Source organism: Daucus carota, chromosome 3 (genome assembly GCF_001625215.2).
Source record: "Daucus carota subsp. sativus chromosome 3, DH1 v3.0, whole genome shotgun sequence".
NCBI lineage: Eukaryota > Viridiplantae > Streptophyta > Magnoliopsida > Apiales > Apiaceae > Daucus > Daucus carota.
The window spans coordinates 63822794-63845824 of NC_030383.2; the positions used below are offsets into that span (position 1 = coordinate 63822794).

The 23031-nt window shown below is 36.0% G+C and overlaps 5 protein-coding genes across 5 annotated transcripts; 4 read left to right on the top strand and 1 right to left on the bottom strand.

The window, feature by feature from the left end:
- Positions 1-1871: 1871 nt before the first annotated feature.
- Positions 1872-6862, top strand: LOC108210719 (probable LRR receptor-like serine/threonine-protein kinase At5g48740). The gene is made up of 16 exons (XM_017382109.2): positions 1872-2254; positions 2342-2882; positions 2962-3416; positions 3501-3618; positions 3702-3770; positions 3866-3934; positions 4013-4081; positions 4173-4244; positions 4326-4394; positions 4459-4703; positions 4932-5131; positions 5223-5349; positions 5420-5488; positions 5574-5763; positions 6028-6160; positions 6330-6862. Exons 1-16 carry the CDS (start codon positions 2176-2178, stop codon positions 6546-6548), a joined length of 2724 nt encoding a protein of 907 aa, XP_017237598.1. The 5' UTR covers positions 1872-2175; the 3' UTR covers positions 6549-6862.
- A 1615-nt stretch (positions 6863-8477) lies between these two features.
- Positions 8478-9627, top strand: LOC108211287 (uncharacterized protein At5g48480). The gene is made up of 2 exons (XM_017382846.2): positions 8478-8847; positions 9235-9627. The coding sequence occupies exons 1-2, from the start codon at positions 8579-8581 to the stop codon at positions 9455-9457; spliced, it is 492 nt and encodes a 163-aa protein (XP_017238335.1). The 5' UTR covers positions 8478-8578; the 3' UTR covers positions 9458-9627.
- Positions 9628-10719: 1092 nt separating this feature from the next.
- LOC108211242 (uncharacterized) lies at positions 10720-14999 on the bottom strand. The gene is made up of 10 exons (XM_017382786.2): positions 14744-14999; positions 13190-13528; positions 12799-12871; positions 12548-12660; positions 12358-12442; positions 12179-12251; positions 11669-11724; positions 11442-11507; positions 11162-11227; positions 10720-11082 (listed from the first exon to the last, which is right to left on the bottom strand). The coding sequence occupies exons 1-10, from the start codon at positions 14881-14883 to the stop codon at positions 11002-11004; spliced, it is 1092 nt and encodes a 363-aa protein (XP_017238275.1). The 5' UTR covers positions 14884-14999; the 3' UTR covers positions 10720-11001.
- A 2741-nt stretch (positions 15000-17740) lies between these two features.
- LOC108212980 (F-box protein CPR1) lies at positions 17741-18805 on the top strand. Its single transcript, XM_017384695.1, has one exon. It carries the CDS (start codon positions 17741-17743, stop codon positions 18803-18805), a length of 1065 nt encoding a protein of 354 aa, XP_017240184.1.
- A 2370-nt stretch (positions 18806-21175) lies between these two features.
- On the top strand, positions 21176-22209 carry LOC108212981 (F-box protein CPR1). Its single transcript, XM_017384696.1, has 2 exons — positions 21176-21349; positions 21403-22209. The coding sequence occupies exons 1-2, from the start codon at positions 21176-21178 to the stop codon at positions 22207-22209; spliced, it is 981 nt and encodes a 326-aa protein (XP_017240185.1).
- The last annotated feature ends 822 nt before the right edge of the window (positions 22210-23031 follow it).

Sequence of the window (23031 nt, forward strand, 5' to 3'; positions counted from 1 at the left end):
ATATAGCATAATTAGTTGCCATCTTTGTAGTTTACTAGAAAAATATATATTGTTTTCGATACAAATATATTTGTGGAATTTAATATTGTTGTTGCAGATGGTATAATTTTTTACTGAAAAAACATGTGAAAAACGGTATGATAAATCCAAAAACAGTTTTTCCGAGCAATTGTTTTGATCTCAAAACCTGTTTTTGAGAAATTATATTCTTTGGTGCTTTTGGAAAAACTGCTTTGGAAAAAAACTGTTATTCAATAAGAAGCTGTCATGTATTTTACTATCAAATCTCATTAAAAATATTAATTTATATTATAATAAAAAATATATAAATGTCAAAAAAATTATCAAATAATTATCTGACTTCAAACAACACTTTTTTGATCAATTTTTTTTGAAGCATATCAAATTTCAATAGCACTTTCAAACGTAACATGTCCCGGCATATCATATGTCATTCGAAATATTTGTACTCTTCTCTTTTTTTAATGTAATTATTTTTGAGAACAGCGTAAGCTCTCTGTTGTATGAGCATCAATATTTTAACATGATTACCTTTTTAAAAATAATTTATTATGATTCTACATTGCTTAACGGATAAGTTGAAAGGAAAATATTTAAATTAATATATGTCTGGAGGTCAAGGCTGAGGTAGCCGCAGAGACAAAGTGAGGTTCTCAGACTCAATTGGATATCATAGTCTCGGCTAAGCACTAATAATTTGTCTTGCAGAACCAGAGAAATATGAGTTTTATTACATATTTGACGTAGAGTCAAACTGGAGACCTTCATCAAACCGAGTTCTGATACCATGTTGCAAACCAGTTCTTCTAAAATCTTAAGTTATTAGAGAAGAACATAAATAGATATTATGCTATATTTTATCGCGATAAAAAATTTCGTATCCTCTGAAAATTGGAATACTTCATTCTCAAAGAGAATGCAGGTGTCCCTTCTGTCAATTTGATCAAGAAAATCATATATGGATTCTTCAGGAAAGTCGAAAAACAAACATTAATGCTGCAGAAAAGGAACAACTGATATAACTAGTGCAGAACTATGCTCGAACGTTGTCTATTTTTCTGTTAACTGTTTTCTTTTAAGCTCACTAATTTAATGTATTTTTCTTGGTATCATTTTTTTTTTGTTGAGCTTGTTTTGATCCTTTTGCAGAGAAAAACAAGAATTACTTTAGTTTACTACCTACCGGTGACTTTAGTTGAATCTTTGTTTGAATTTATTATGTCATCAGAAGCTAACATCTTGTCAGTGACTTGGATCTTGAAAAAACATACTGATCAATTTTCAGCAGGTTGGTTACCTGTGCAATCAAATGAAATGACAAAATCATGGTGTCCAACTCGCCATTTTGAATATCACCATGAGAAAAGTAGGAGTGTCCAATGACAAAATGATGTTACAAAATTCGACTATCATGGAGATTACCATGAAAAAGTAGGAGGGTCGACGCTTAAGTACAATAAATTGTTTTTCTTTTCTATTTTTTTATTCAAAATTTTGTGGTTTAGTTTGCGCTTGTTCCTTTATTGAACATTTTCTCGATACTAGAGAGGAGAGGGTCCGTTAGCTCGATGACCTCCGGCCTACCTCTGGGACCATAGTGGTCAAGACTCAAGCTAGGAGCCTGGGTCTGCTCAGGTAAAAAGTGAAAACAAAAAGTTCAATAATTGTCTGAGCTGCATGCTATGTTATAGGAAAAGCTAGTGTCCTTGTATTCAAAACATTTACGATAAGCAATTACAGATGACGTCTTGGTCAGATGGTATCTCCCTCGTTCTGGTTACCCGAGGTAAGAACTTGAGCACATAGTGGAGGTGGTTGTTTTTGAAACACTTTCCCCCCCTCTCCTTTTTGTACAATTTCCACCTAACGGCATAAAAAAATAATCATCATTGTCTTTGATCATCACCTCTGTCTCTCCTTCCACGCCTTCATCATAACTAATAAATTTATGTATAAATGTAATTTTCCTTAATGCTTCATCATATGCTAATGGAAACACTTGCTTTACTCAACCTCTCTAATTAAAACCCATCTTTTGCATGCCTGTTCTTTATTAAAGCAAGCAAAGCTAAGAGCTTTTTCCTACTCAGCCCTTGAATGAGCTTGGAGGGCTTCTTTGGAATTTAAATTCACATTTTTCGGTTTCTCTCCTTCATGGGCCTGCAATTTCTTGTCTGGTTTGAGATTTTATTTCTCTTTGGTTGCTGCAAATTCGCTTTCTGTGACCAAAATGGTGAGTGTTTCCTACTTGTTTTGAATTCTTTAGTAGACATTCAAGAACTAGTTAGTACATTTTGCTGATATAGTGCTGATTGATCAGGTTTCTTGAGTTTATCCTGTGGAGGAACTGAGAATTTTGTCGATTCTTCCAACATTACTTGGACACCAGATAGTACTTATGTGACTACTGGCACAACAAGCACTGCTAATTTCCCCGAGGGTAACTCTTCATCACTTATCCCAATTCGGTTTTTCCCTGAGTCGAAAGGTAGAAAGTGCTACTGGCTTCCAATAAAGAATGCGTCATCACTTGTTCTTGTTCGGGCCAAATTTGTGTACAAGAACTACGATGGACTTGCAAAGCCCCCTACGTTTTCTGTTTCTCTGGGAACGGCTATGGCTACTACTATAAACCTTGCCAATGCTGATCCATGGACTGAAGAATTTTTATGGCCTGTAAACAAAGATTTTCTTTCTTTGTGTCTGAATTCAATCCCAGATGGTGGATTTCCTGTTATTTCATCAGTTGAGGTCCGGCCACTTCCTGAAGGAGCTTACGCCAGTAGTTTGCAGGATTCGCCTAATAAGTCACTTAGGAAGTGCTATCGCATTAACTGTGGTTACACAAATGGATCTCTGCGGTATGAAATTTTCACTTCACATTTCCTTGTCTGTCAACTGTCAAGTCTTAAAAAAATGCCACATTTGTTTGATTTTTAGGTACCCTTTGGATCAGTATGATCGTATATGGGAAGCAGATCAGGACTATACTCCCTTCCACTTATCAACTAGCTTTGATATTCAAACCGCCTTCAACTTGTCAAGCGACGATCTGAGTCTTCCATTATCCGTTCTTCAGACAGCAAGAGTCTTGACACGAAGAGAGGACTTGACGTATAATCTTCCTCTTAGTAGCATACTAGGAGACTATAGTATAGTTCTCTATTTTGCAGGCATTCTTCCCGTGTCCCCTACATTTGATGTGCTAATCGACGGAAGCCTTTTTCAGTCAAACTATACAGTGAGGAGTGGTGAAGTCAGTAGCTTATCTTTTACCCTTTTTGGAACAAATAACATGAACATCACGTTGAAAAGCACGAGTTTCTACCCTCTGCTGAGTGCAATTGAGGTGTTTGAGATAGTATACATTCCTGCACCGTCTTCTACAACAACAGGTTTTGTTGCTTTTTTCATGTAATGCAAGGTCTTATAATGCATTTTACGTCTTCCAGCTCATAACGAACAATTTCCTTTTTCAGTTTCAGCACTGCAGGTTATTCAAAAGTCGACTGGTATGAATCTGGGATGGGAAGATGATCCCTGCTATCCAATGCCATGGGATCACATTGGCTGCACCGGCAGTCTGGTTACTTCACTGTATGCAGTTTTAGTATTGTTCGTATAATTGATCTTTCTGTTTCTTGGTTTCTGATCTTTGTTTTCTGAATTTCCTCACTCAGGGATCTCTCTAATATCATCTTGAGATCAATTGGCCCAAGATTTGGCGATCTACTGGATCTTCAGATCCTGTAAGATTCTTGGTTTCACAATACAATGTGCTGTTTAATGCTCTTGTAGCGGTCATCTTCCATGATGTCTAATGTGTTTCGTGCCATACTGACAGAGATTTGCATAATACATCACTTGGTGGAGCTATCCAAAACCTCGGTAGCCTGCAACAACTTGAAAAACTGTAATGCTTTTAAGCTAATTATGTTCCTATAGCATAGTTCCTTATGTTCTGAAGCGCTAATTGGAATAACATCTGCAGGAATTTAAGTTTCAATCAGCTGAAATCCTTCGGTTCAGAGCTAGAAGACTTGGTAAATCTTCAAGTACTGTAAGTTTAGAGATTTAACTCTATTTGATTTGGAAGGAGCTGATCCTTATGAACAGATTATAGTACTAATTCTTTATATTGTTATATGAAGGGACTTGCGAAACAATAGTTTAGACAGTACAGTTCCTGACAGCCTGGGACAGTTAAAGAACCTTCACTTGCTGTAAGTACAATAGCCCGAAACTCAACAGAAGGTCACCTGTTATGTATGAAGCAAACTTTTAATCGTGTATTTAATTTATAGAAATTTGGAGAATAACAAACTGAAGGGCACTCTTCCTCAATCTCTGAACAGCCGCGCTTTGGATATTAGGTATGCTGATGATAATATTATGGCATGTTTATATGATTTTATCTGACTGATCATTTCTGAGCAGAACATCGGGAAATCTCTGCGTCTCCTTTTCCATGTCCACCTGCAATGATGCTGATGTGTCGAGGAATTCTTCAATAGAAGCGCCTCAAGTTACACTCTTTACTACGCCAAAGAAGCGTAGTGGCCACATCCATATTGTAGTAGTACTTGCAGCAGTCGGAGGAGTTATATTCGCGCTTGTCATTGTTTCTATTGCAGTGTTAATGTATGTGAAGAGAAAGGACAAAGGAGTCGCATATAAAGAAAGTATGAATTTACCTTTGCTAAGTTCTATTCCCTCCGTCCCTTTTCAGTGGTCCTCTTTTGACTCTCAACGGTCAAATTGACTATTTTTTTCTCAATGATATAATATAAATAAAGTTCAGTCAAACTGTAGTCAATTTGACCATTGAAAGTTAAAACTGGACAACTAAAAATGGACGGAGGGAGTATTATTGATCTATTCACCGAGTTGATTTACATAAATTTGAGCAGGCATGGATATGCGGGACTGCATTGCAGCAAAATCATATTCCTACAGAGAAATTAAAGCAGCTACGAAGAATTTTAAGGACGTTATAGGCAGAGGAGGTTTCGGATCTGTTTTTGTTGGGAAATTTCCCAGCGGGAAGCAAGTAGCTGTGAAAGTACGATATGATAACAGTCAACTTGGTGATGATGCATTTATCAATGAGGTCCATACCCAAACCTTACTCAGCATAAACTGTTTTTCTTCATAGGATCGGATGATTGAGACGTGTTTTGAAATTGTGAAATGCCTAACAGGTGTGCCTTCTATCGCGAATTAGCCATCAGAATCTTGTATCACTGGAAGGATTCTGTCATGAATCAAAGCAACAAATACTTGTCTATGAGTACTTACCTGGCGGATCACTGGCTGATAATCTTTATGGTACATTAGTAGCTTCTTCACAATTGTTTCAGCTTCTGAGATTTTAAGGCCTAACGCGTACTCTTTTCAGGAGCTAAGAGTAAAAGAGTGACATTAGGCTGGGGCATGAGATTGAAGATTGCTGTTGATGCCGCAAAAGGTATAATCCAATTTTTCTTCGGGTCATTTCAACATCTTATATGCTTTGCACCACCAAAACTGAACCGCGCCTTATTTTTTGAAAGCATTGGACTACTTGCACAATGGTAGTGAGCCACGGATCATACACCGTGATGTGAAGTCAAGTAATATACTATTGGACAAGGAGATGAACGCTAAAGTCTGCGACTTTGGCCTATCAAAACAAGTAACTCAAGCAGATGCATCTCATGTCACCACTGTTGTCAAGGGCACTGCTGGATATCTTGATCCCGAGTAAGTTTTCTTATTGCTACCTGAGGCGGATCTAGGAAGAGGCACGGAGGACACTTGTCCCCCTAAATTTTTTTTTTTTTTACATTTTTTCACCATTCAAAATTTTACAAAATTATAGAAGTGCCCTCATAAAATTTAAAAATATATAGGTGTTTTCCGAAAATTTGCTTGGTGCGAATCCTAGATCCGCCCCTGGGCCTACCTGGTCACTATATAGTTATGACAGATCCCACATTGTCTTCATTCTCTGTTATTTCTCCACAGATACTATGCTACACAACAATTAACCGAGAAGAGTGACATCTTCAGTTTCGGGGTAGTTCTTCTGGAGCTTATCTGTGGCCGCGAGCCTTTGAGTCGTGCTGGAGCTCCTGATTCTTTCAATTTAGTTTTATGGGTACATTTGAACCTCGATTAAGTAATAACTGATAAAATAATATCCTCAGTAAAATAATATTTTTTTCTGGCCCCAGCATAACGCAGATAGTGTATTTTTACTATCTATAAAATACGTTATTACATTAAAGAGGTTTAACTGTAATTCACAGTTGACGGTTTTACTGCAGGCTAAGCCGTACCTGCAAGCGGGTGCATTTGAGATTGTGGATGAGCAACTGAAGGGGACTTTTGCAGACGAGAGCATGCACAAGGCGGCGGCCATTGCTGCAAGGTCCGTCGAGAGGGATGCAGCACAGAGGCCGAATATTGCAGAGGTATTAGCAGAGCTAAAGGAAGCCTACAGCATCCAGCTTTCTTATCTTGCTACTGCTGGAACTGGAAGCTGATTATGTGCAAAAGAGTATAGTATGTTCATTAGTTTTGTTCAAATCAAGCATTAAGGTTTTAGTTGGTTTCTTTTGTTGCAAAGAGTATCTGGTATGGAGACCAATCTTAAAGTCGAATCTATATTTATATGGTAATGTATACCAAAAATTCATAAACTGGGGACTATGTATTTTTCTTTTTATAAAACTTTTAGGCTTATATGCCGTGTTCTGGTCCCCGCAATCACGTGCTTGGCACGTTTTAAGTGACATATATATTGTTTTTGACTTTTGGATTAATATCTGACGGTCAATATTATAATATTTTTTTAATATGTTTAGCGACTTTTAATTATTGGATGAGTAAATGATTATTTGTCAGTAAAACTAAGTCGAAATGGGTATTTACTTGTCGAGCGGTTAAAAAAAACCGAACAGTTTAAAAAATGTTATAATCTAATCACCGGATTTAAGACAAAAATAATAGTTTATCACTTAAAAAGCCTTTACCTGATTGATTGTTGAACCGAAATCTTATATATTTTCTAAATATATGTTTTAATAGAGTCGATCGAATGTCCAAGAACAAGAGAGATAAATCCAAGATATGGCTATTCAAATCGGGAAAAAACCATAAATTGGATGTATGATGGTAAGTGGACGATTTTTGAAATTGTGCCACACACAAGCACCACTGATGTCTGATTATGGAGAGTAGTAAAATTTCTTCATTCAAAATAATTGGGCTTACATTACCAGGCTTTCTAACCCTAAACCAATTGTACACCGAAATAACAAGTCACAATTGTTGGCAGGCTTATTAATAAGCCCATCAAACATTGAAAAATATCTTACATAATCTTTTACCCGGTAGCATTTTTTTTGACAATGCAAACTTATATGCCTTCTAAATTAATATTTGTTCTAATAATTTTATTTTTGAGATGAGTTGAACTTGAATATCCCGGCACATGATCAGTAGTTAAATTTATGCAACAATCGTACCAATAAAAAACACAAAGACAATCTCATATTTTATTCATTAAAAAGGCCTTTAAATACCCCTGCCACAACCATGCAAATGTCGGGAGGATAAAGATAATAATAATAAAAAAGATCATTTAAAATTTGAATCCATAATTAAACAAATAAAAGCAGCATAATCTTTGACCATCAGGTAGAATACTTCTATGAACCATTTTAAGATTAAAAAAGGGTAGACTCTAAAAACAAAGCATTCCAATGTTCGAGTATATATACACAAACACACTCATCCACTAACTAAACCACTAACCATATATTAACAACATAATTCCAAATAATTAAACATCCGGTGAGTGGCAATATGGTAGTTATCTGAAATTACAAGGTCAAACTACGAGGTCAATCTTCCTTTAACTTCTACAAACTGGATAATTTATTCCACTACACTGCCTGTTTACGCAGAGTTAGAATCAGAATCTGATTTATTGAAAGAAAATCTGAAAATATCATGAAATAATTTAAAATTAACTAATGATAAAATTATCAAATTCATAATTAAAATGACATGAGTATCAAATTAACAAAATAAAACTTGTCTATTGTGATATTAATGATGTAATAGTTTAGAATAATTTAATTAAAAAGATTAACACAAGTCTAATAGTTTATAAATATTATTAGAATTATAATCAATAAAAATAGGCTATGGATAATTTATATTTTTTAATTGATTTTGTAGCTTTATTATTTTATTAAGTTGTAGCAATTTTATTCTTTTATATTTAAATATTCAATTTCATTAAATTTATCTAATTTAAATGATTGACCAGAAATTAAACACATATCTGATCTCTTCACCAAAATTACAGAAAAGCCCAGCTCATAATGTAGCATAACTAATCAAATGTCAATTCTACCCCTACACACCAAGCGTCTCCACTTCTTCATTTCTATTTATTTCGCCATCACCCACACTCTCAACCTCCATTACCCACACTTCCTGCATTTTCTCTCTCTAAAAACACACACTTCTCTCTCCTAGGGTTTCTTTGTTTCTCTCTCTAGAAATGGCGCAAGAGGTAGCCAAGAACGGCGACGCACTCAACGGAGCTGCCACGAAGACAGCGACATTCTCGGCGATGAAGCCGCAGCTGTTCGTGGAGGCGTCGAAAGCAAACGACGCCGTTGAGTTCTACAAGGCCGCGTTTGGAGCTGAAGAGATCAGCCGCGTCACTCATCCGAAGCGTAAGGCTGACCAGGAGCTCCCTCTCGTCATCTCCGCTCAACTTAAGCTCGGCGACTCCGTTTTCATCGTCTCCGACGATTCTGCCGCTCCGTAAGCTCTTAGATCTCCCTTTTTTCGCTTAATCGTCTTGTTTTCTCGAAGATCTGTGCGTTTAACGTCGTTTTTGCGATGATTATTCGTATTTCACTATTTGTATCTGTACGTGTCGTTTTTGCGTTTCTGATGTCGTTTTGGTGATGATTAAGCGCTTTTTACGTATATTTACGATTTCTCTTCTTATAATCGCTTTTTGAAGTTATTTTCCGATGATTAATCGTATTTTACTGTTCATATGTCTTATATATGCGCGTCTATACACGGTTTTGTATTATTTACATGCTCACATATTATAATCATTTTGTCTGTTGTGCTTTTGCGGTTTTGATTTTTAACAGAAATTTCAACAACTTTTTTGTATGTCTCTGTATGTATGTATAGATTGAAGAGCGTTACTGGAAGCGTTTTCTGTTTGGAGAGTGAGGAGATCGACGTCGCGGTCGAGAAGGCGGTGAAGGCCGGCGGCGTAAGCGTCGGAGAACAGACTGAAGGCGACGGCGCGTGCTGCGGAGGGCGCGTGGGGACAGTTAAGGATCCGTACGGCAATATCTGGATGATCTGCTCTCCTGCTGCAAAGAAGGCTGGTGCTGACGTGGAAGCATAGGAGCCGTCGGATTTTTACTGTTTAATTTAACTGTAGTAGTGAAGTTGAAATATGAACGAGTCTACTGTCTAGTGGGGTAGTAAATGATTTTAACCTGATGGGTTTAAAATGGCTCTGTAAACTGACCGGAACAAGTTGCTTTTGCTATATATTTTAATCTTTTATCGTCATGATTTACAGCGAGTTTACTTTTGGTTACAACATGTTTTAAATTGGAGTTCACTTTATTGGGCTGATAAACAAACAACACGTAGTGGATAAGATGGGGTGTCTTACGTGAAGCAGCTGCTTATTTGTTTATTCTTTCTCCATTCTCTATGCACTTTATTTCTCCTACTTTTATTTTTTTTATTAAAATCGTCTTTGCCTACTTTTATTTTTTATTAAAAATCGTCTTTGCTGGGAAAAAAATTTACAAACTGAGTTTGTTTTGTCATCAAGATTTTCATTTAATTTTGTCGGATGAATTGGATTGTTTTGTGCTGTTCAAAACTTTTGTAGAGTTTATCTTTCATATGATGCCAAACATTTTTCGTGCGGTATTGATGTCTAATGTTTTTCGTATTATATTGTTGTGTTGTGTATTTTTTGACACTGTATATCAAAATATAAAAGAATAATGGTTAGGTTCAACAAAAAAAATTTGATTATCATATAAATTAGAGTTCAAGTCATAAAATTTTCAGTTAATATAAAATTTAACTAGATTTAGATATGATACTTTTAGCACCTTAAAATATGTGTCAAAAAATAAATATAGTTAAAATCTTCCCTCTGTATCCTGCAACAACTTGAAAAACTGTAATGCTTGTAAGCTTATGTTCCTATAGCATAGTTAACATCTGCAGGAATTTAAGTTTCAATCAGCTGAAAATTCTTCGGTTCATAACTAGAAGACTTGGTTAATCTTCAAGTACTGTGAGTTCGAGGATTAAACTCTATTTGATTTGGAAGGAAATGATCCTTATGAACATATTATAGTACTAAATCGTTATATTGTTATATGAAGGGACTTACGAAACAATAGTTCAGATAATACAACAGCCTGAAGTGCATTTTATCAATAGTTCTAGTACTAGAAACTCTCCTGTTATATGTGAATCAAAGCAGCAAATACTTGTTTGAGTTCTTACCTGGTATATCATTGGCTGATAACCTTTATGGTATATTAGTAGCTTCTTCGCAATTGTTTTAGCTTCCGAGATTGCACTCATTTCAGGAGCTAAAAGTAAAAGAGTGACATTAGGCTGGGGCATGGGTCATAAAGAAAGTAAAATCATCAAATATAAAATGAGGGGCATGAATTTGCTATACATTGTTCAATGTTTGTATCTGAAAAATATTTCTACCTATAATCTATAAAACCCAAGCAAGACATGGGGGGAAATATTATGTGGCAGGAACTATGCAAAATTACGAATGTCATCCCTGTATATGTGTCAGGTGTTTGGCAGGATCGATCTTATGCAGTTTCTGGGTGTTTGGCAGGATCGATTTTATGCAGTTTCTGGTTCGGCTGGAATGGACAAGATCGTGAAGAAAGATTAGCTGGAGTAGCGCTGTCGGAGATATAAGAACAATGCTGTTAAAGCCGCTGCAGCATATGGGACTAAAGTCCATATACCCTGCATAATATAAAATTTAGATTATTGTATAATTAAGTATAATCAGTTACAGCTGTGGATTCAAGATATTAATTTTTACCACTACGGTCGCCACGGTTGCAACAGCAAAAGCTGGACGCTCTCGCAATAAGAATCCAATCCCCAACTGAGCTCAAAAGGACGATTATAGAACAGCATTAGCTAACCAGAAACGCAGAGCTAGAAACTTCAGGCGTTAACATTTTTTTTTTCAATTTCTATTTTTGCGCAAATTTGTAAGACAAAGATAGAACATTAAAACATATTAAGGTGATGATCATATCATCAAGTGCTTAGGTGAAATATATGAATGGTGAAGCTTTTCCAAGTAATGCAATCACCTGGAGCGGAAGAGTAATCAACCCACCACAACAGACACCAGCAAAGAAAAACTCTGGAGATATGCCCTGCAAGTAAAGTAGAGTAATTTTAACAAACTATTAAGGCACTCAACATTCTGTGTTTCTTTTATTGACTTGTGAGTGGATTAAAAGTCTTGGTATCCAACAACAGGAAACGATAGCGGATAGACTTCTAAAGATGTGAAACACGTATTAAGGAGAGTTACCAGTGCCCCTGCAAGGAAAGCTGTTGGATTTCTCACTCCAAGGGAGAAACGTTCAACTACATATCAAATGTACAAATCGTCAATAAAAGGAACAAGAGTGAAGACAGACATAATTAGCATGCATCTGGCTGTTACACCAGATACAAAGGTTATAAAGACAAGTATTACATAATTATCTCCCCCGCTCTTATCATTCTCAGTATTGATTGGGAATAAGTATAGACATAGCCGTACAACTCAATTTGAACTTGAATTATCGAGTCTATCCATCAACAAGTAAATGCCGGGGGGGGGGGGGGGGGTTATAAGTTTGGCCTGGGGGATTGAACCAGTGACTTGACCTTAAATTTTCAACCCAAGCTCAACCAACCATTTAAGTTTAGGGGGCTTCAGTTGCAACTATACATCATTGAGGGCGGTTTCACTGACATGATTACGCACATATATTTGAGTTCAGATTAAAAAAAATAAAGGAACAACAAAATTATGCACTTCAAAGCTTGAACTCACCAAAGCCTATAAGATTCCCATATTTTTGAACATTACGTGTGATGCTCACTGCTTTCTCTTTTCCTATACCTAACTGCAGAGGACATCAGGATGCACACTTTAGCTTCGATAAAATAGGTCAACCCACATATGTTAGTTTTGTGTCGGGTAAAGCTAAAAGCAAGCCATAATGAACAAACCTTTGAACACACATCATTCGTGGTCCCGGATGTCCTGAAGAACTTACCAATGTAAAATGGTACCATATCACTGATGCATACTCCCCTGAGATTCAAGTTATGTTTTAAAGAGACACAGGTTAGGTCGGTAACAGTTTATTAAACTAAAAATTAAATGGATGTATTCGAACAAGATAAATTTGGCTATTACCAGTACACCCACAAAACTGTAGATGCTATATATGACGCATTTCTGGTAAAAGATTCAGCGAATGACAGCCATGTCCCATCCAAAGTCAGCCTCCGTGCCAAAGAGATGCCAACCTAGAGCATTTTTAGAAAAACGTTTAACTTTAAAGTAAACTGTTCATAACACCACAAATATGAAACCGAACACTTGATTAGACTATAAAGGCGAGCCACTAGTTTATGCGAATAGGAATACCAGTACAAAGGACAGACCCATATATTTAAAGCTTCTTCACTGATGAAAAGCCCAAATCCTGCAGCCATTAGTAACCAAAAGTAGACCCACCTGCATTACGAAAATACATTGGCATTGTAAAGGACCCGTACTATTATAATTAGAAATCAAAGACAAGTAGTTTTACTGCCATATATATGGCAATACTACCTATAGATATTTAACTAGTGTACCAGGGTCCAGGGGTGGAGGTGAAGTGCAACTATAAAGATGAGACTCAGAGTTTTTAATAAAGAATGAAAATTAGGTTTGCACAGTTTCAATGAAGTGACAAGAAAACCAATATGCCTTTAATAAACTATAATATTTAGACTTATATCAGGCATGCCAAGGGTGAAAAAAACTAATGTCATGTAGCAGATACCATACCCTGGAGCAGATTGTGGAAGCATAACTCTGTATCCGAAAGCTTTGAATGTAAAAACATTGTTTGCATCTAAAGTGGAAGATGATGAATCCTTAACGAGATATTGAATTCCAAGAGAAGGTCCTTGACCAGGCTGCTTGAGATAGATTGATAGTAGGGTAATCGTTGCAGCTATACCTAGGGCTATTGCCAACTTTGCAAGGAATGAATTTCCTGGCCCTGTGGCTGTCTTTACCCGAGGCACTAGTAAATCATTAATCTCTTTATCTTGACCATCTGGAGTATCAACAGATTTAGCAGTCTCGTAATTCTCCGCATCCTCATGCTGGAAACTTCTAATCCTATAGGACAATAACTGAGATATGAAACTTCATTTTTTTTAAGTAATATAGTAAATGGGTGTTAATTCTTAATATTAATTACAAAAGTGAAAATGCAGTATCTACATAGACGTATTGAAATAACAAAATTGAATACAGTTGCTATAGGTACAGAAAAATGCATTTACAAATTACATGCTAATCATCTCGTATATATAAATATGATATGAGGAACTAGACTGTGAACACTACTTATCGATGACTTTTAAGTTTTAGCAAGATTTTGAGCGTACCAAAAAAATGATCTTGATAATGTAAAAGCCTCTAACATATGTTCTATCTTGATAGGGCAAATTGATGATAAATGTGAATCAGGGATTTCAATTTTACTCTAACATTGTATTCAATATATATCAATATCTTTCAAGTGACAAGACCCGGTTCTTAATCAATGCCCCCACGTCCCTAACACTAACAAAGGGGAAGTAGAAAGGAGATAGACCATTATCGCTAGGCTATCCCCGAATCCTCATATATATATATATATATATATCATATCATGAGAATTGAACACTTCCACTTAAAATGAACTTCTTGTTGATGGCGTATGGCCTTTACTAATGAATTGATTTCGTTTCAAAACCCTTCTATCATTCGACAATGGCCAGCTAAGCGAGATGATATTAACTACTTGTAAACACCAAATATGATCTCATACAGTTCAATTCACATTCTAATCTCAAATAAGGGTCCTGTTCCCTGACCATCGGTTGTCAGGGAACATTTACCCAACACACTGTGTCCCAGCCGTTGGATCGACAGGATCGACAGTGTCGATCCAACGGCTGGGACACAGTGTGTTGGGTAAATGTTCCCTGACAACCGATGGTCAGGGAACATGACCCCTCAAATAAACAACTTCAAAACAGACTAAAGAGGATAATTGGCAAACAAACATTCTACTAACAGAACACTCTCTGTTTGTGTGTCTATGCAATTGCATATACATACCAATCTGCTTGTTATACTAATAATAAAACATAAACCCATGAAAACACTTTTATATACAACTTAAAAAAAGAAGAAGCAAGAACTTATATCTTGTCAGGTTCTGGTTTCGATTCTGGCTCACACCCAGATTTGTTTTTCAGAACAAATACACATTTGCAGGCCATATAAGCCTAATTATTCAAAAAAGAAACAAAATTTCAGCAGCATCAAGAAGAGTGGAGTTACCTCAAATGGGGCAAAAGAGTGAGCCTTCTTGGTGGGCTAGCAAGAACATTGAATCTTGAAAAGTAAAGGGGGGAGTGATGAGAAAAAAATGGTGGCGAAAGAAGAGATTTTGCAGGAGAAGAAGCAGTGAGAAGCAGCATTGAAGACCAAACTCAAGTGGGGTCAAACACAAACTAACATCAAGTTAACTAGCTCTGTAGTTGGGAACAAGAATGAGTGGCTTGGCACTTGGCAGTTGGCAGGCTCGGTAGATTTGATGTTGCTCACATGTGGTTGGTTTTTATGGGTTTGAATGGTCAACTTGTTTTAACTTTTGACTTAAAATGAGGAGATGAAAGGGGTAACTTTTTTTAGTGATTAATTACCCTTTTGATATATTTAAGGAAGTTAAAATAATTTTAAAAACGACTTTCATATTTAAGGAAGTTGCTACATATTTTAACATCAAACTTATCAAAAGATTAATTTTTATAGTATTATAATTTAAAATATTAAATTTATCATCAAGAACAGTTTTAAGAGTATCTTCGACGTTAGAAATTTTTTAGCAAAAAATCAGATATCATAATAGAAAATATAGATGATATATATAAGAAAAATACTTCAAAAGACATTCTCATTAGCAAAAACATAATCAAACCTGACAAGATTCCACGTCATTACTATCATAAAAAATAATATATTATATTTATAACAACTTAAAATAATAATTAACTATCAGTTTTATAATATTATACTAGTTTATAATATTAAATTAACTATCAAAGACCTTTCTAATGTAATTATTTTTCCTCACAAGGGAACAATTTCCAAACTTATAAGCCTAACAATTTCCAAACTACTTTCATTACAAGCTTGGCCCAACTTGCAACAGACTGTTACATGAAAGAAAACCAGCTTATCATTGGCGTCACTGGAACAACTAAACCCTAGCCACTCCCTTCTGATTTGCTCTATGAAATATTTTCTGGCGTGCCTGTCAAGTATCTTCTTCGCTCTAGATGCCTATCCAAGCATTGGTGCTCTCTTATCGACAGCACTCATGATTTCGTCAAAAAAACACATAAAAAAATCCATTGAATGCAACAATGGTGGGCTCATTATGCGGCTAGACCAAAAATTTTACTTGGCAGATCACGAGTCTTTGCATGAGGATCTTAGTAATGCAGTATAAATTGATGATCCACTCGAGAGTCTTCACTTTCGAACTGTTTTGGTCGGCTCTGCTAACGGCTTAGTGTGCTTTTCAAAAGATTTTGTAGGAAGTGCAAAAGGCTGCCGGTTGAACCAGATGTTATGCAATCTTTTTATTATAATCTCGACACGTGCCTATGTGGCTTCGGATATGATTGTGTGAGTGATGACTACAAGGTTGTCAAGGTTTCAGTGCGTCATAGTTTTACGACATTATGGTCTTGGTGTATAGCCTGAAGACCGACTCATGGACACGTATCAAAAAAATTCGGTTATCAGAACACATATGCTTTAAAGATCAGTGGGGAAGGTTTGCCAGTTGAGCTCTATACTGGCCAGCGATTTACAGAGAAGAAGAAAATAGTTGCTTAATTATCGTTCGTTTCGATCTCGGGCTAGAACAATTTACAGAGATTGTAGATTCTGTCAAGGCTCAGGATTATTTAAGTTCTGAGAGACTGGTTGCCTTTGGAGGCAGCCTTCACATCCTCGACTACAGGAAATCTCGTGTCAACGTGTCTCGAATAAATGACTATGGCATGAAAAATCCTCGAATCAATTTATTTTCTGTGAATGACAGTGAATTCCGAGGCTTTGGTCTGAGGCCTCTTGCTTATTCAAAGAGTCGCGAGGAAGTTCTTGTACAGGTGGATTACAAGGATCTTATCTGGTACCACCTTCAAAGCGAGGTGGTTGGGAAGGTCTGTACTCGAAATTATGTTAATTCACACCCGTATACTGAGAGTCTTTTCCTGTTCACCCAGGGAAAGTATTAGTAGCAGCCATCACATGAGACAGAATCAAAGGAACTGCTGCAGGAGAAATCTCCTGCAATCTTAATTATGTTGTATCTTAATTCAGTCTATCTATCCCATGTATGATATTTTAGATTCTTATCAAAAATTATATATGAAAAAATTTTGTTTTAATATTTTTTTCGCGTCATTAGACTGAATATATTTTACACAACTAGAATTACAGGAAAAGCGGCAAATTTCAACCCAAAAGAACGGGTCGAATTTAATTATTTCTGACCGAAACTAGTCACATGATCTTAATAGTTTCGACCACTCCAACAACAATCAAAAATTACTAGACGGTTGAAAATTATATTTGACTGAATAACTTCGACCAACCGGAACCGCTTGTGGTGGTCGAATATAAATTGAAAACTTCAGTTGGAAAAAAATTGAAACACTCCTTTTTACTAAAAGAATTTAAACTCCCTCGGTTTTTTTGTTGGTCGAAAATATAATTTCAACTGTCTAAAAGATTCCCCCATTTTTATTTTTGAAAAATTGAAATTCCCTCAATTTTGCACCAGTAAAAAATAAATTATTTTCGATGGCGTTTCACGATCGAAAATTATCGAAGTTACTAGACCAATTTTTCAAAAAATTGAAATCAAACTAATCTGATCCGATATCATTTGAATCCGATAAAACTAAATGGAGAAGGATAGAGATCTAACAAATCCAAGTCTGAACCTTATACAAATATCAGTCGTTAATTTTTGATAAATAATATTTGGACCGATCGGATCAGCTGGCCCAAAAAAACCCTTTGCTAATTGGTTTAAAAGAAAATCACGTTGATATATCTACCCCAACCGTCCTCAGTTCCTCTTCCCTGTCCTTTGCACCTACGAAACCCTAAACCCTAGAATTTAATACAATGACAATTTCCAACGACTTAATTTATGAAATACTTCGCCGCGTTCCCGTCAAGCATCTTCTTCGTTGTCGATGTGTATCGAAAAGTTGGTGTTCTCTAATCGATAGTCCCGAATTCGTCAAAATACATATGCATGAAAATGTCCATGCAGTGATTAACGGTGGCCTCATTATTAGTCAACCCAAAAAGTTATGCTTGGCTGATTACGAGTCTTTGCATGATGATGTTACTAATCCTATAGAAATCGTTGATCCCGTGATTAAGAGCCTTCTTTCTGATGCTAAGTTGGTTGGCTCGGTCAATGGCTTGGTATGCTTTTGTTTAAGAAATTATGATGTGATATTGATGAATCCTTCTACCAGGAAGTGGATCACGCTGCCCGTGGAACCGCATGAGCTGCGGCGTAAATTTTTTAATCATGATTTTGGGGTACTTAAAGGCGGATTTGGATATGATCCTGTGAGTGATGATTACAAGTTTGTGAAATTGAGAATGTCTGATAATCCTTTTGGTAAAATTATTGTCACGGTGTATAGTGCTAGAACTAATTCATGGAAACATATTAGGAATGCTAGGTTATCGAGAAATGTTTATTTGAAAGATGAATGGGGGATGTTTGCAGGTGGAGCTCTGTACTGGAAGGCAAGAGATTTTGGGAAAAAGAGTGAAAGAGGAAAAGGTAGTGAAATCATTGTTGGTTTCGATCTCGGGCTAGGACAGTTTAGGGCGGTTGCTTCGGATAGTAATTGTTGGAGTCTGCGTGATTTTGGAGGCTATCTTTACACCCTTGATAACTCCAAATCTCGTGTAGATGTGTTTCAGAGGAATTACCATAGCGCGGAAAATCCTTGGTCCACGGCATTCTCAATTATGGGTAGAAATGTATTTGGAGTCAATGGTGTTAGACCTCTTATGTATTCAGAGAGTCTTGGGGAAGTTCTTATCCTTGTCGATTGCAAAAGGCCTGTGTGGTACCACCTTGAAAGTGAGAGAGTTAAGAAAGTTAGGCTTAATCGGATTCGAAGATTGATCACATCGGATGCAGAATTTTACACTGAGAGTCTATTTCAATTCCCCAAAGACAGGGAGCCGCAGAATCTATTACATGAAATAAGTGGGACGAAGCAACAACAGAAAAAGAGGGAAACAACAGCTGAAGTGGCGAATTCAAAGAGGAAAAAACGGCTGAATTGACGAATTCTCTGTGCAAGCATGGAATCAAAATAAAATAGGCTTCCTAATCGGTATTAGGATCGACCAATTGCCTAAGATCTGGTTGTTTTTAGTATTACCTATTAATTTGCGCAGACATCTATTAATCTTATATTATTTTCTCTTCTGTTGTCCTGTTATTTATTTGTCAAACAGGACGAGCCAGCTCTGTCGTAATATTTGTCGAAAGTGGACAGCCACCGGAACCAATTGGCATATCAGGAGCAGTTGAAACAGGCTACAAGCTGCAGAAAGCCATCACATGAGACAGAATCAAAGGAACAGATGCAGGAGAAACGTCGTTAATTATGTTATAAGAGTATTTATAAATCAACCCAGGACATTAATCCCCAGGACATTAATCCTGTTTTTTTTGGACAAATCTTGTAGTATATTTTTCGTAGCCTGTAGTTGTGCTATTATCACTCTGGGGATGAAAACGTCATTGATTTTGCTTATTGCTGGAAATGCGAAACATATAAATTCAAACAATTGGCCAGATCCACATTAAGCATCGATATGTAATATTAGATTTGATATAATATTAGATTGTATACTTAACATGACGATTCCTCGTGATTTGATTTGTTGAATACTTTGTCGCGTACCAGTCAAGTACCTTCTTTGTTGCAGATTAGAGTCTTTTCTCACAGTTGATGATTCTCAGCTGTTCGATTCTGTCTTGTACTAAGTCGAATAAAAATCTTGTTTTAATTTTCAATCCTTCTACTAAGAAGTCCATAGTGCTGCCTGTGGTACCGTTTAATTGAAGTGTGAGCTCTGGACTGGCCAGCAATGGATGTGAAGGAAGAATTTACGGGGGTGTATTGGATTGGGATTTTAAAGCATTTTTTTGCATTCATGAAATCCGAGGGTATTCGATTGGGATTGTTTGAAATCCATTAAAATTTTGAGGTATTCGATTGAGATTTTAAATTATGCTACAAAATCTGGTGGTATTCAATTGGGATTGTTTAAAATCCAATAAAATCTGTTGGTATTCAATTGAGATTGTTTAAAATCCATTAAAATCTGATGGTATTCAATTGCTGATGGATTTTTTTAGACTTCATAAAATGATGGATTTTGTGACATTCTTTAGTGTATTTTAAGTTTTTTGAAATCTCATCAAAATCCATCGGATTTTGAAGCATTGTGCCTAAATCTTATCAACTCTGTGACATTTTATCAAGAATCCGCACAAAATCAAAATCACATACAATCCATTAAAATCCATACCCTAAAAACAATCCATTAAAATCCATACCCTAAAAACAATCCATTAAAATCCCAATCGAATACACCCCTCTTAGTTCGTTTTGATCTCGGATAGAATAGTTTGGAGAATGAATATAATTTTATTATAAAATTATAGTTTCAAAATTTATGAAATTTAATTTTTAGATTCATAATTTGAAAAATTCAATAAAATAAGACTATAAATTTTATAACTTTTGAAAATATGAATTGTAATTTTTCTAAATTGTATTTGTCTATAGTTGTTATTTTGAATATATAAAATCGTACTACTTTTACGATTGCTAAATAAGAAAAAGAATTGTATTACCTTTATAATCTTTGAACCTGATTTTTAGATTATAATTTTATTTTCTATTCAAATTTAAGAAAATTATAAGACTAAATCGAATAATTCTTGACACGATACATCACTTATTTTGAATAAATAAAATCCCACTCATTTTATGATTCCTAAATAAAAATAATAATTATATTACCTTTAAAATATTCTTTGAACCTAAAAAATAATTGTTTTTCTTATAACGTAAATTATCTCAAACCAAAAATGTACTCTGTGTACCTCGCTTAGAGCAAGGTCAGGAGATTTAATTAGAATTTAATATTATATTAAATTGGATATGAACCAATTTTTTAAAAATTCAAAATCAAACTATAATCCGATCCCATCTTATGTAATTTTTATTTTTTAACCAATCCCATCTTATTTAATTTGATTTTGATAAAACTAAATAGAAAAGTCTAACAAATCCAACTCCGAACCTTATATGAATACCAGTCGGTTAATTTTTAATAAATAAAATTTGGACGTATCGGATCAGCTGGCACCAAAAAACCTTTTGCTAATTGGTTTCGGTTCATGGATAAAAGAAAATCACGTTGATCTATCTACCCCAACCCTCCTCAGTTCCTCTTCCCTGTCCTTTGCACCTACGAAACCCTAAACCCTAGAATTTAATACAATGACAATTTCCAACGACTTAATTTATGAAATACTTCGCCGCGTTCAGGTCAAGCATCCTCTTCGTTGTCGATGTGTATCGAAAGGTTGGTGTTCTCTAGCTAATTGATAGTCCCGAATTTGTCAAAATTCATATGCATGAAAACATCCATGCAGTGAAAAACGGTGGCCTCATTATTAGACAATTCGGAAAGTTATACTTGGCTGATTACGAGTCTTTGCATGATGATGTTAGTACTAATCCTATAGAAATCGTTGATCCCGTGATTAAGAGTGATGCTAAGTTGGTCGGCTCGGCCAATGGCTTGGTGTGCTTTTATACAAGTAATTATAATGTGATATTGATGAATCCTTCTACCAGGAAGTGCATAACGCTGCCCGGGAACCGTATGGGATGCGGCCTACATTTTGTCATAAGTACTTTGGGTTATGTATAGGCGGATTTGGATATGATCATGTGAGTGATGATTACAAGTTTGTGAAATTGGGAATGTGTGGTAATCGTTTTGCTGAAATTATTGTCACGGTTTATAGTGTTAGAACTAATTCATGGACGCATATTCAGAATGCTAGGTTATCGAGGGATATTTACTTGAATGATCAATGGGGGAGGTTTGCAGGTGGAGCTCTGTACTGGAAGGCAATAGATTTTGGAAAAAAGACTGAAATCATTGTTGGTTTCGATCTCGGGCTAGGACAATTTAGGGAGGTTGCTTGGCCGGCCGATAGAAATTTTTGGAATCTGTATGGTTTTGGAGACAATCTTTACACCCTGAAGTATTCCAAATCTCCTGTAGATGTGTTTCAGATGAATGACTATAGCGCGGAAAAACCTTGGTCCAAGGCATTCACAGTTATGGGTAAAAATGTATTCGACTATGGTTTTAAACCTCTTATGTATTCAGAGGGTCTTGGGGAAGTTCTTATCCTTGTAGATAACAAAAGGCCTGTGTGGTACCACCTTGAAAGTAAGAGAATTAAGGAAGTTAGGATTAATCCGATTCCAAGATTGACGTCGGATGCAGAATTTTACACTGAGAGTCTTTTCCAATTCCCCAAAGACAGGCAGCCGCAGAATCTATTACGTGGAATAAGAGGGACGAAGCAACAACAGAACAAGAGGGAAACAACAGCTCAAGTGGCGAATTCAAGAGGAAAAAACAGCTGAATTAACGAATCAAAATAAAATTAGGCTTCCTAATTGGTATTAGGATCGACCAATCTCCTAAAATCTGGTTGTTTTTAGTATTACCTATTAATTTGTGCAAACATATATTAATCTTAGTTTTTCTCTTCTTTAGTCCTGTAATTTATTTGTCAAACAGGATGAGCCAGCTCTGCAGTAGTATTTGTCGAAGGTGGACAGCCAGCGGAACCAATTGGCACATCAGGAGCTGTTGAAACAGGCTATAATTAAGCTGCAGAAAGCCATCACATGAGACAGAATCAAAGGAACAGATGCAGGAGAAACGTCGTTAATTATGTTATGTCCTCAGTCTATCCTGTGTATGGTTCTTTACTGGCTTTCAGTACTTTCTAAGAGTATTTTTTTGGACATTAATCCTGTGTTTTTTTGGACAAATCTTTTAGCATATTTTTCGTAGCCTGTAGTTGTGCTATTGTCATTCTGGAGATGAAAACTTCATTGATTTTGCTTATTGCTGGGAAATACGAAATATATATAATACTAGATTTCATATAATGTTTGGGTGAAAGCGGCAAACTGTTATATTGAGTCCGTTTCTTAATTACCAAGGAGGTTTTGTCGAATTGTTCTCGTTGAGATCACCTGGGCTGTGCGAACCAGGGGAAGAGATCAAAATAGAGACTTTGAGATAAATTTGCACAATCAAGCAGTGATCATCTGAAGAGGTAGCTAGGGCAGTTTTTATGAAAATGTACTACACGAATTTCACAATAGTCACCACATTAGAAAACATAACACTAGTTACTTGTTTGCTAGTCAGCCCCATCACATAGATTCTACTCA

Excerpts from the sequence above, each read along its gene's own strand:
- LOC108212981 (XM_017384696.1), top strand. The coding sequence starts at position 21,176 with ATGCATGAAAACATCCATGCAGTGAAAAACGGTGGCCTCATTATTAGA. Across the intron at positions 21,350-21,402 it reads TCGGCTCGGCCAATGGCTTG|GAAGTGCATAACGCTGCCCG; the intron begins GTGTGCTTTTAT and ends TCCTTCTACCAG.
- LOC108212980 (XM_017384695.1), top strand. The coding sequence starts at position 17,741 with ATGCATGAAAATGTCCATGCAGTGATTAACGGTGGCCTCATTATTAGT.
- LOC108211242 (XM_017382786.2), bottom strand. The coding sequence starts at position 14,883 with ATGCTGCTTCTCACTGCTTCTTCTCCTGCAAAATCTCTTCTTTCGCCA. Across the intron at positions 12,443-12,547 it reads ACAGTTTTGTGGGTGTACTG|GGGAGTATGCATCAGTGATA; the intron begins GTAATAGCCAAA and ends CTTGAATCTCAG. Across the intron at positions 11,083-11,161 it reads CAACCGTGGCGACCGTAGTG|GGTATATGGACTTTAGTCCC; the intron begins GTAAAAATTAAT and ends TATATTATGCAG.
- LOC108210719 (XM_017382109.2), top strand. The coding sequence starts at position 2,176 with ATGGGCCTGCAATTTCTTGTCTGGTTTGAGATTTTATTTCTCTTTGGT. Across the intron at positions 2,255-2,341 it reads CGCTTTCTGTGACCAAAATG|GTTTCTTGAGTTTATCCTGT; the intron begins GTGAGTGTTTCC and ends CTGATTGATCAG. Across the intron at positions 5,132-5,222 it reads ATGATGCATTTATCAATGAG|GTGTGCCTTCTATCGCGAAT; the intron begins GTCCATACCCAA and ends AATGCCTAACAG.
- LOC108211287 (XM_017382846.2), top strand. The coding sequence starts at position 8,579 with ATGGCGCAAGAGGTAGCCAAGAACGGCGACGCACTCAACGGAGCTGCC. Across the intron at positions 8,848-9,234 it reads TCCGACGATTCTGCCGCTCC|ATTGAAGAGCGTTACTGGAA; the intron begins GTAAGCTCTTAG and ends ATGTATGTATAG.